The 13,626-nt window shown below is 35.0% G+C and overlaps 2 protein-coding genes across 2 annotated transcripts; both read left to right on the forward strand.

The window, feature by feature from the left end:
- LOC150052763 (olfactory receptor 10AG1-like) lies at positions 1 to 945 on the forward strand. Its single transcript, XM_090348834.1, has one exon. It carries the CDS (start codon positions 1 to 3, stop codon positions 943 to 945), a length of 945 nt encoding a protein of 314 aa, XP_090204960.1.
- A 7,159-nt stretch (positions 946 to 8,104) lies between these two features.
- On the forward strand, positions 8,105 to 9,049 carry LOC150052764 (olfactory receptor 10AG1-like). The gene has a single exon (XM_090348835.1). The coding sequence runs from the start codon at positions 8,105 to 8,107 to the stop codon at positions 9,047 to 9,049; it is 945 nt and encodes a 314-aa protein (XP_090204961.1).
- Positions 9,050 to 13,626: the final 4,577 nt, after the last annotated feature.

Here is a 13,626-nt window from a genome sequence, read left to right on the forward strand (position 1 = left end):
ATGAAACTTGAAGAGGTAACTGTAGAAGACAATGTCTCCACAGTGAAGCAATTTCTCCTGCTGGGATTCTCTGAGCTTCCAGATCTCCAAGGATTGTTATCTGCAGTGTTCTCCATTGTTTATCTAATTATCTTATTTGGAAATAGCCTCATCATCACAATCACCACATCCAACCCTGAACTCAAGAAACCCATGTACTTTTTCCTGGCACATTTTTCAACACTGGAAATATGTTATGTGTCAGTTACACTCCCCAGAATTCTGATCCATATTTGGACACAGAATAGAAATATATCTCTGAGGGATTGTGCCACCCAGATGTGTTTTTTTCTTATGCTGGGAACCACAGAAAGTCTCCTCCTGGTCGTGATGTCCTATGACCGCTACGTGGCCATCTGCCAGCCTCTCCACTATCCTGTCATCATGAACCCAAACAAATGCATTCAACTGGCAGCTGGAGCCTGGCTCACTGGAGTACCCATTCAGATAGGACAAACATATCAAATATTTTCCCTGAATTTCTGTAGTGCTAATGAAATTGACCACTTTTTTTGTGACTTACCTCCCATTATCAAGCTTGCCTGTGGGGATACTTCCATGCATGAGCTGTCTGTCTATATAGTTGTTATTTTTGTTGGTGCCATCCCTTTCATATTAATCATTGTTTCTTACAGCAACATTGTTTCCACTATTCTGAGGCTGCCAACTGCTAGAGGACGTACTAAGGCCTTCTCCACATGTTCTTCTCACCTGCTGGTTGTGGTTTTGTTTTTTGGATCTGCTAGCATTATGTACTTTAGACCCAAGTCTAAGCATTCTGCAGGAACTGACAAATTGTTCTCTCTTTTCTACACCGTGGTAACCCCCATGTTCAATCCACTGATATACAGCCTTAGGAATAAGGAGGTGATTGCAGCCCTGAGAAAATTATTCTTTAAAACATAACACCATCGTGTTCTTAACATTTTTTGGTCAAATTTACTTGAGAAACATTTTAAATTCTAGTAGAGTTGGGAAACATCTGTTAGTATAAAACTGATGTATTGATTTAAAAGTCAATAAAAGTAGAAGTTTTTCTCAAAGCAAAATATCTAGGCCCATTAGTGATTTTATAAGTATCTAAATGTCTCTTGCTCAATATAGTATTTCACACCACTTCCAGTGAGTCTGACTTTGAGAATGAAATTGCTTTCTGCTTATAAGGTCATTTTGTGGCATCTTAATTTTAGCCTAAAGTTTATTATCTCCATGTTTAGAAGATAAGCCCATCTCTCTTCACTAATGTACACCTGAGAAAAATATTTTCTCCTGTATAAAATTTTAAAGTGTGGAACTTGATCTGTGTAAATTGATAACTAAAATTGAAAATGTTACATGCTGGAGCATGTCTTATCGAAAATACAGCTAATTCTCTATGTATATCTCTGTCTATATATCTAACTTTCTATGTGTCTGTGTATTTATCTACCTATTTACTTTTAATGTTTTATTGTATGGATACACTTCATTATGGTTAGTGTCATCCCGTCCATCAATACCCTCCAGCTCTCTCAAACCTATCCACGCTCTCAAGCTGCATGGCTCCATTTTCACATATGTACATTAAAATGACTGTATTTGCCTAACTTTCCTCTGTCTGCTCCTCTCTTCTTTTCCTCTTCTACCAATAAAACATTTCAACTTTGGAATTGTCTCCTGTGTATTCTAGCCTTTGGTCAATTTGTATTAATATGCATATAACCCTACCTATATTTTTATATTTATATTTATATGTAACTTCCACAGATGAGAGGATCATGCAACATCTCTCTAAGCCTGACTTACTTTATTTAAATGTAATCTTTTCTAAGTCTATATATCAGCCTGCAAATGACTTAATATTTTTTTCTGATAGATGAGTAAAATTCCATTGTATGTATTCATGTGTTGTTATTCCTTGATCCATCTGGTGTTCTTCCATAGTAGAGGGCCTATGTTGGAACACAGGCATTGAACTTACTGGGTAACCTCTACCTACTCAAAAATTTATTTTATAGTACTGTCTTTATATAGTTTTATGCTGTTTGGGTACTTGTGATTTTTCTTGTCCTTTCTTCCCTCATACAGTAGCTATGTTTACAAAAGCCTGCTACCACACTTGTACCAAATGTGTGTGCCTATGTAAGGTATAGTATATGCATAAATGGAAATGAAATCCCTTTGTAAAATTCATAAGTTATATGAATGAAGTAATTTTCTAATATTTAAAAGAGAGGAACATACATACTGTTGAAACGCCACCAAAAACACTTATCTAAAAAGTACTATGTGTAGAATATTTTTAAGATTTTCAACACTTAACAGCAAGAGAGGGGAAATATGGTAAGCAAATATGAGACTCATCTCCAGTTAACCGCCAGAAAGCTGCCAGTGGAACTGTGGCTCAAAGTGTTAAAGCACTAGCCTTGGGCAAAAAAGCTAAGGACAATATCAAGGCCCTGAGTTCAAGCTCCATGATCAAAAAAAAAATAAGTTAATTAATTAATTTAAATTAATGAAAGAAAAAAAATGAATGCATGAAAGAAATCAAGTTGCTGAAATCTCAAAAAGACAGGTATTCAAGAGTCTCATAAAAGTTACCATATATCATTAAGGGTCATTGGATTTCATATTTCACCCCAAATAAAGCAGTGTTACACAAATATTTAAAAATTTTAATCTATGATGAAATAAGATCTATCAAACATGGCATAAATAAATCAATGTATAAATATATAGATTATCAAGAGCTTTTAATGAGTGGATATATTTCTAGAATGTGAATGCCTATATGTCTAAGATTTAAAATTATTACAGAAAGAAAGAGCACCACTAAACTGCTCTGGTTATTGATTGCATGCATGATAGAGTTGCATGCATGATATAGTCAATGCTTGGGATTGTAGAATTTCACCATTACCTGTCATTAATAACAAAAATAGACTTAGTTGGTCACAGGGCAGTTGAGCCACAAACTACTTTTCTAGTTTTTGTTCCAGCTTAGTAAGCTCTTGTGAGTATATTTTTATATGCAGAGAAGTTCTGTGTTGCAGGAATAGTTCCCATACCTACAAAGGTGAGACTCCTTTGTTTTGTTCTGCCTATCATACACTGTTGGAATGGTGAGGCCTGCAGGCCAATCTCCCCTTGGAGAAGAAAGGCTCAAGCTCACAGAACATTCCTACAACTCTGACAGCTCAACATTCATTGACAGAAAAATAAAATTATTTCTGCTTTAAAGTCTTGCACAATTCATTTTTATTTTGCCAGTCCTAGTCTTGAGCTCAAGGCCTGAGCACTGTCCTCAGACTTTCTCAAGGCTAGAGATCTACCACTTGAGTGTCAGCACCACTTCTGGCATTTTTTTCCTACATATGTAGTACCGAGGAATCGACCTGGGTCTTCGTGTATAATAGGCAAGCACTCTACCACTAAGCCAAACTCCCAGCCCTATCATAATGTGTCATTTTTGAGATCCCTTATTAATAATTACAAAAAGAAAGAGAGTTGGAGAATTTTACAAAGAAAGCATATGACGCCTGTCATCAGTGAAAGAAAGTTACATGCGAAAGCCGATGGTCCTTGGGGAAGGACACTGTTAGTATTTAAAGGACAATATTAGTTCTGAGAAGAGAATGTTGTTATGTATCTGATTTGCACCTGCTCTTTCTAAATACATAACCATCCACAGTCTTCCTTGCTTCTCTCTCAATTCTTATGCACACAGTAAAGGTCAGTAATACCTTGAAATTCAACCCAAATAAGATCTGAGTGCTTTTGTCTAATACAAATTATTTCCACAAGTATCCATGTATGTAGAAATACTATGTAGAAACATAAGATTGTAAAATAGTTGTTGCACTTCTCTTCCTTTAATTCTTTACTTTTTAAAAGTGACGTGTATGTCATTGTACAAAGGTATTTCAGTTCAACAGGTCAGCATGCAAGTGTAATTTTTTTTTGTGGGTCATGGGATATGAACTCAGCCTGGGTGCTGCCCCTGAGCTCTTCAGCTCAAGGCTACAGCCCTACCCTTGAGCCAAGCCCCACTTCCCATTTTCTAGAAGTTAATTGGAGATAAGAGTCAGGTCCTTTTGTGCCTGGGCTGGCTTTGAGCCTTGATACTCAGATCTCAGCCATCTGAGTAGCTAGGATTACAGGAGTGAGCCACCATGCCCTGCGCAAGTTTAATTTTAAGCCCTGATTCATGTAGATTTTTCACTATTCTAAATTTAATTTGCATAAATTCAGGAAGAATATACATAGTGAAGAACAGCCTTAAAGATTTCAATATTTTCATGATACACACTTAAATTTAAAATTTAGTTCGTTTAAGTTTCATTTATTATCTAACTATGGTCACAATGTATTTACATGTTATACATGGTCTGTTGAGTAAAAATTATTAAGCACAATTTTATGTAATTTATGAAGAAATTGGTGAATGAATGTTTCTAATATGTGACTTCCTTTTTTGGCCAGTCCTGGGCTTGAGCTCAGGGCCTGAGCACTGTCCTTGGACTTTCTCAAGGCTAGAGCTCTACCACTTGAGCCTCGGCACCACTTCCAGCTTTTTTCTATGTATGTGGTACCGAGGAATCAAACTGGGGTCTTCATGCAAGCACTCTTAACACTAGGCCAAACTCCTGGTTCATGACTACATTTTATCTAGGCATTTTATGCTTACTTTTGATCACAGTTCCTATATTAGTCTGCAGTTTAAATTATATTGAAATGAATATGTGAATGAAGCCGCATTAAAATCCTGAATAGGATTTTTTATAATTTTATAATTTTATAATCTTGACTTGCAAATGTTATTATTAGCTACAATTTGTGGACATCTTCTAAACTCTTTTACAATATGACTTTTTACATGTATTTATTTATTCTTTTCATTTTCGTTGTTGTTCCTTTAAACTGACACATACAATTTCAGACAAGCTTTTACAGATGTGCAATATATCATGTTAAAACCAGGGTAAACATTTCTGAATAATTTACCATTTGGGTTATAAGTATGCCAAAAGGCCTTATTTTGAGATGCACTTGTTTGAAATAATAGTACCTTATTTCCTAAACTCACTAATGAAATAATCACAAAATAGCCCTTCTTCTAACTAGATTGTAGTAATCCTTCACCTATAAGAATCGAGTGCTCCTGGCTTCCAGAGAACCCAGGTGGTACCAATATCCATTATATTCTGATATGACACAATAATACTAGTTTTGTACTGTATCTAAAAGGAATATTAACCAGTAAATTCTCAAAATTATGGAAGACCTTAAATACTTAAGCAGAAAAAGGCCTTTCTAGAATACTGCGGATGAGCAAATAAAATTATATTTAGCTTTTCATTCACAGAAGAATCTTTAAGATAAATATGGTTTCTGTTCAGTGTTGCTTCTCCCCATTTGTGTCATTTTGCTTATAAAGTCATAATTTAATCACTGCCCAGATTCACTACTTTCAGTATGTGATTATATCTGGGTCTCTTTTTCCTACTGAATACTTTCATTTGGGATTTGACACTAATTGCTGCCTGATAGAGGCAGGCTCTAGCCCAAACTAAAACTGATGGGAAGAAGGCAACTGCTGCAAGATTAAATGAATCTACATGTCCTTCCTACCATTTCTCATTCCCAATGACCTACTTAAGAGCATGTACAGCCAGTCAGGTGAAACATTATTAACCTGAACCTAGCCTGACATCTGCATTTTGATTTTGAACCATTCATACAGTTTAGAATTTTCCTATGAAACTCAAGATTTTATTTGTTAACAGTTTATCAAAGTACATCGGAACCAAATATTGGTATCGCTTGCCAGGGACATAAGATGTATAGTATAAGAAACCTGTAGTCTATTTCTAGGTATAAGAAAGTGACATAAAAATCTGAGATTAAACCTACTATATTAACACACACTAAAAAACATACACTAGAAGTGACTGAGAAGAATAAATGAAATCAGTAAAAACAGGCAGGAGAAATAAGTGATTTAGGACCTTGACAGGAATGATTTATGCTTTATGCTTCTTTCTGGTAACAGCATGCAATTTAAATATACAGATTCCATTTACAATTGCTTTCTGAGATCATCATAGATATTTTCTTTGTATTGTAAAATCTGAATAAACTTTCTGGGTTGATTCCAGATTTGAAAATAATCAAAATCACATATAAGGGAAACATGCAATTTTTTTTGTCTCTCTGTGGCCTTATTTCCTTCACTAAATATTTTTTTTCAGGTCTGTAAATTTCTCTAGAATGGTACAATGTAATTCCTTCTAATAGACGTGAAAAATTCCATTGTGTATATTTGATTCATTCATTCAGCTGGGCTGATTTCATACTTTGGCTATGGTGAAGAAATCTTCAATAAGCATGGTTGTGCTGGTGACATTACTTATTTCTGGTTTGTAACATTTTGGGTAAATGCACAGAAGAATGCAATTGATGGATCATAGAGTAGTTCTTATATAATAAAATTTGTGCTAGGATTTATAGAACAGAGATTTGATTTTTGAGAGAAAAACCATGTCAGTTTGAGAAATGGGTTCAGCCAGATACCAGTGGCTCACACCTACAAATCTAGTTAATCAGGATGTTGCGGTCTGAGGATGGACATTTAAGGCCAATCTGTACAGGAAAGTTCAAGAGATTCTTACTGTCCAATTAATCACCCAAAATCCTGGAGATGGAGATATGTCTCAAGTGTTAAAGCACTATCTTTCAACAAAATTGCTCCAGGACATCGCATAATCTCTGAGTTGAAGCCCCAAGACCTGGAAAAAATAGATTCAGATTTATGAGATTAGGGGTGCAATATTAATAGAAAAATATAAAGTGCTATACCTCATCAATATTAAAATATGTCAAATTCTAGATAGATGAAAATGATGGTTTCCATATAGACTTTCATTTTTTATTTTTTTTCATTGACCAAGATGTATTTTACTCATAAACTGACAAATTGAAACCCCTTTGTACAACTACATAAGGATAATAATATAAAATCTTGATACATAAGGCCATATAGTATGAAGCTAATTGAAAGGACCTCCAGGATATTGAAACAAAAGCCATATAACGAACGATTGTTGTCCTTAATGTACTATGTTGTCTCTCATCTCCTTTGCTGTCCCTTGGTTATCTCATATTGTTACAGTATCTCACTTTGTTATCTGATATATTGAATTTATTTGTATTTGGTTATTTGAAATTTGATAGGGAAGGGGGGAAAACCAAGACGGGTGGGGGGTGTGGGGGGGAGGGAAATGGGTACCAAGACATGTGAAAGGGTATCAATGTATGTGAATTAATGCACCTTCTATCTGGCAAATATCATGTAACCCTTTTACTAATTACAATAAAAAATAAATAAATTTAAAAAACAAACAAAACAAAACAAAAACACTTAAAATAAGATTGGAAAAACAAAGCTTTTAACTTAATGTGGGGACATTTGATTTTCTCGTCACACATTACACATTTGAAATTTTGATTTCACTATTTCAGTGTCTCAGAAATTCAAGTTACCAATTCCCTCACTAAATTTAATGAAACAATATTTGCATACCTGTTCATATGTAGCAATTTTAAATGCTAAAAGACTGAAAGGAGAAGAGAAATTCTTGGAACCATGACTCTATTATATCAAATAAAACATGTTTCTCCAGTGCCACATAAGATTCCAGATAGTGAACAGAAGGGCTCACTTTTTAATTTATAGTGCCTCTTAAATATCATGAATTGATTAAATAGTATATTTTAACATATCTATATTTTTAATTGTCGGGATAATGTGTGGAGGGTTTACAGTTACATTTGTCAGGTAGTAGATGCATTACTTCTTGCTTATTGATATCCTTCTCATGTTTTCGTCCCCATTTCCCTCCCCAAGCCCTCCCAAATGGAATTTTATTAATGAATAAAGATATTAATTCTACCTTTAGAATAATTAAAGTCATATAGTTGTTTTTATGTAGTACAAACTTTTGTGCCATCAATGAACCATAAGTATTTTTTTAAAAATTGAGAGACTAGTAGACTGGCTTATGCTTCTGTTTAAAACATTCCACAGATGAGAGATGGAGAAATAAACACAGAAGGCAATGTTTCCATGATTAAAGAATTTGTCCTGCTGGGATTCTCTGACCTTTCAAACCTCCAAGGGTTCCTAGCTGGAGTATTTTCCATCATTTACATAATTATCCTAGTTGGAAACAGTCTCATAATTGGATTAACCAGGCTAGACCCTGCCCTACAGAAACCAATGTATTTTTTTCTTTCAAATTTTTCTTGTCTGGAAATCTGTTACGTGTCAGTGACATTGCCTAGGATTCTGGTCAACATTTGGACACAGGATCGAACTATTTCTCTGAGGTCCTGTGCCACTCAATTATGCTTCTTCTTGATTCTGGGAGCTACTGAGTGTTTCCTCCTGGCTGTGATGTCCTATGACCGCTACGTGGCCATCTGCAGTCCTCTACACTATATACTAATCATGAAGCCAAAGAAGTGCATACTGCTGGCAGCTGGCTCCTGGCTTGGTGGAATTCCAATCCAAATTGGACAAACATATCAAATATTTTCTCTGCATTTCTGTAGTTCAAATGAAATTGGCCATTTCTTCTGTGACATACCCCCCTTGATCAAGTTAGCCTGTGGAGACACATCCATTCATGAGTTGTCTGTCTATGTAGTAGCAATGTTATTTGCTGTAGTTCCTTTTTCATTGATCCTTGCTTCTTACAGTAGAATCATTTACACCATTCTGAAGTTGCCAACAGCCCAAGGAAGGGGTAAAGCCTTTTCCACCTGCTCTTCTCACCTACTGGTTGTTGTTTTATTTTATGGATCTGCTAGCATTACCTATTTCAGGCCAAAGTCCACTCATTCTGCTGGAACTGATAGATTGCTCTCCCTTTTCTATACCATCTTAACTCCTATGTTCAATCCGATGATTTACAGCCTTAGGAACAAGGAGGTGATTGCTGCACTGAGAAAATTATTATTTAAAACATAGACCCATGACTTACTTTAGAACTGTTTATATTGTCTAACACATACAAGAGAAACATTCTTTTTCCATCCTTGCCTCACAAACACAGATGGTTAGAAAAATCTTAATACCTTTGTGCTTTCATCTTTGTAGGAAAAATCCTCTTATAAAATATCAAATGCATCTCTCTAGGAAATCTAGTGACAAAGCTCACAGTATGTGATTATCAGCAATTTTCCACCATGTGAAATAAAGAAAGTTATATTTATGTTATCCCTGAGTTGTATTCATTCTCTGGAGGCATCACTGAAGGACCTGGCGAATCTTCTGTGAATACTTTTCATATTCACTTATCCTGTGCTTTGCTGTATCCAGAGATGTGAATTTCCTCAGAACATATCCTGTAAATTGTATAGGCATGGCTTCCTCCTCCATGTCATCACGTAGCTGAAATGTCACATTCCATCACAAGTGTGGCTGAAATATGTTGCTGAACTGTGATTGGAAACATTACCTCCAAAAGAAATTTGTGTCTTCATACAGATGAGTTTTCATAATTGCAGAGGTAACAGATTTATGGTACGTTCTCAGACCTCAAGAACACAAAAGGTAAGGAAAACACATGCCACAATAATATTTTTCCTTGTCATTTAAATGTTGAACAAGGTCTTGCTAAGTAGCCACCTGAGAGGCCACTAAGTCCCTACCCTGCTATCTCGGACTCCAGAGCATTGAAATTACAAGTGTGGGATACAAGGGCCAGATAAAATAAGGGCTTTTATCTACAGGGATTTCTTAGTGTCACCTGTGTTGCTAAAACTTAGCAAACTGTCTACTTACAAATTCCTTCTTGCAGAAGCTTTTTGTCGTACCCAGAGTCAGGAGTAATTTACATGTGTTCAAAATGATACTGGGACCAAGGAAAACCAAATTGAGAGCAAGAATAATCTCGGATCGCTAACGTGAATATTTTAGAAAAGGGGCATTTTTCAGTATCATGAAGGATACGTGAATCATGGAATGTTAATTGGCAATTTTACACGTTGTTAATTTTATAAACATACCTGCAATGTGCATTGTACCACTTGAGCCACAGCACTAACTTCTGGCTTTTTCTGTGTGTGTGGTACCAGAAAATCGAAACCAGGGCTTCATGCATCCTAGGCCAACACTCTACCACTAGACCACACTCCTGGCCTGAGTGTATAGTTCATTTTCTAGTATCACTGATGAATTAGTTCACATTTTCCTACCATTTCTGTGTTTCTTCTTCTCCTGCCTAAATTGTATAAACTTACATATAAGACAAAAGGTAAGGAAATCAAAATCAGCGACAAAAGAGCAAAACAAACACATACACACACACACACACACATTTAAAAACTCTTGTATCCATTTTTTGGAGTTCATTTCGATTAGCGTCATTTTGTATTATCCTTTGCACACAGCTCTTGAGACCTTGGGATCCTTGCCTAAGAATATACTCCTTTGATCGCACTACGTGAATATTTAGAGTCCTATTTAATCTCTCATGTTCAAGGATTTTTTTTGTCTTTTATTATCCATTGTGTTTTTCTTGGATTGTGTACATATATCACGTTTTCTTGATCCATTTATCTACTGTGGGATACCTGGATTGATTACCTGCCATGGCTATGATAAACAATGTGGAAGAATGACTAACAGTATCAAAAATAGTGCTGCTTTAATACCTAAGTCACAACATATTTATAGTGTATTATTACTGTACATTGTAATACATTGAGTCAAATAACCAACCATTGGATAGTCAGCTGATTTTTTACTATATGACACACACTCAAACCTATGATGTTATGCTATGATCATGCTTTGTGTTTCAGTTCCAGTTGAGGAAATGATTAAATATGTAGTCATTTCCCTACAGCACTAACGTACCAGACACGTAATGACATATTGGGACAGCATGTTTTCCCATCAGGCACTGACCGATGTTTAAGAAAAATGTGAAGGAGGACAGAGGAGCAGTATAGGTTTAAAAGGACACAATAGACTACATTAACATCCTGGGATGTATGTTTTCTTTGTATCTACAAAATTCCAAGGTGGAAGGGCTAGTGCAGGGAATCTTTCCAAATTCTGACTTAATTCACGAATCTTCTAAACAATATCTGGTCTTTGATTTTTTTAACCTTTAAATGACTAAATTCAGAATAAATAATACTACAATTAGATGCATTCTTCTGTATATCATATAATTTTATATATAAATCTGCAGTTATTTAACATTTGCTCTGTTAAAAAAATTTACTTCCTTTAAGGGAACCAAAAACCACATGAATTTCATATTTCTATGATGTAATTGTCCAATGATAGGAATGTGTATTCCAAACTATCAGTACTATATGAGGCCTCAGATTAGTTTGAATCTTACAAGGATTTCAAATAATATTTTCTTATTATACCACCACTCATACATATATTCATGTAAAGATAGGTGTACATTACTTATATATGGCATAAATGGAAACACCAAAACTTGTTTTTATATTTGATAATCATATGTTTACTTTAACCTGTAACCTTATAAAGAAAAATAACATTGTATGCCTTTGGGTTTTATTTTCATCTGAAATTTGTGTCACTTGGCATTCTACAATGACCTTAAATAAATTTAGATTATATATAGCAATGATAAATTTCACAGACGGTGGTAAAATTCAACAACTCTAGAGGCCACATGAAAATATTCCATGAAACTTTCCGTGTTTGACATCATAAACTGAGGAGAGCCAGAGTATGCTGAGGGAGGAATTGAGAAGACTTCTTATATCATGTGTACCTGCTTCTGTTTGAAAATATGAATTCAAAGTGCATATCATACAGTTAAAAGAGAATTGCATATGCATTTACTATTTGTTTTTCATCCATTCTGTGTCACACATCTGTATATTGGACTAAATATTTCACTGGGTCAAATCTTGGACTTTTGTTAAACCTGGGTACGCTACCAGAAAATAAGGCTGCGAAATAGTGAATTCATGATTATTCTGGGAAAATTTAAAGAAATTCAAATTACATTAAGTAATATAAGCCAGACACAAAGAAAAGTAGGTTGCATGAGTTTTCTCATTCATGGCAACTAAAATGTACCAATAAATCTACAAGTGAACACACTGAATGGTAAAATTAAATAAATGCACTGGTACCTTAGCATTCACATAGAGTGAGACTAAAGGAGGATATTCTTAGAAGAGGTTCACAAAGACAATATAGCTATGTGCATCTGACCATATAGAATAATATTTATTGATGAACTCCAAGAATGGAAGTAAGAGTTTTTTATTCATTAATGCTGTTTCTGTTTTCTTTCCCTTTGCCTCACTTGTTCATTTTTCTGTCTTTAGGAGGGTAAAGGGGGATGCAGAAGTGAAAAGACAAATGGTAAACATTACTGCAGTGTTACTGGATACCATTTTAAAAATGAACCATACAACTTGTAGGTTGGAATGGCAGGGAAAATTAGGAGAAAAGAAGGAAAATGGTCACATTGGTGAAAAAGAAATTTACTCATTCCCTGACTCGAATTGTTGTGCCCAGAATTCGGGTTCCCCAAAGACCACCAAGGAGCTGAAACTGATGTAAGAGCACAAGAGTATTTATTGCAAGCTCAAGCCTAGAATCACAACTGACACTGGCACAGCAGATCTGAGTTGTGAGCCCCAATTATTTTGTTATCAGGGTTTTCATATGCTACAAAGTCAGGTCTAAGGGCTTTCCAGCTAAGTTACTACATGTTTGGTTAACATTTAAACAATAAAGTAGTGGAAAATAGAAAATATTTATAATGCTATCTTATGTCCTGAGGCTCTTGAAAAATACAGTGCTCTTTTATGTTCTGGGCTCTGGTGAGATACTCTGTGAGCTTCCTGGGAATTTATATTTCTAGAAAACAGGTATTCCAGTAACAGGAAGTCTGAATTAAAAACTGGCTTCACTGTGGTTAGCCACCTACAACATAGTAACTCCTCCGAATATTAGCTTACAGTAACATTAAAAATACATAAAATAGGGGCCGGTGCTTGGCCATTTGGTGGAGTGCTTGCCTAGCATACATGAAGCCCTGGGTTTGATTCTTCACCTGCACAGAAAAAGCTGGAAGTGGTGCTGTGGCTCAAGTGGTAAAGCTCTAGCCTTGAGGAAAGCCTAAGGACAGTGTTCAGAGCCTGAGTTCAAGCCCCAGGACTGGCAAAAAATACCCCAAATCACATAAAATATCAAAAGTTGAAAAACAATAGAAGTCTAAATGTATAAGCAATTATCAACTATGGACATCACACATAATTTCTGTCACACAATCAAATAGATATAATTTTGCTGTTTTTCAATTCAAAAAGGATCAACATGTTCAATAGTTTCTCAATGTTATACATGTACTATGTAAATGAGAGTCTGATGGTCTAAAAATTCTATAGTAATATTTTTCAAATTTTAACCATTTAAATCATTAACATACTATAGAAAAATTAACTGACATAATAGAGATTATATTTTAAATTTAATCATTAAAATACTTTAAAGTTCAATGCTAATACATTTTGAATTTTATTTAACACATCATA

Source organism: Megascapheus bottae, chromosome 16 (assembly GCF_031878675.1).
Source record: "Megascapheus bottae isolate mThoBot1 chromosome 16, mThoBot2.hap1, whole genome shotgun sequence".
Lineage (NCBI taxonomy): Eukaryota > Metazoa > Chordata > Mammalia > Rodentia > Geomyidae > Megascapheus > Megascapheus bottae.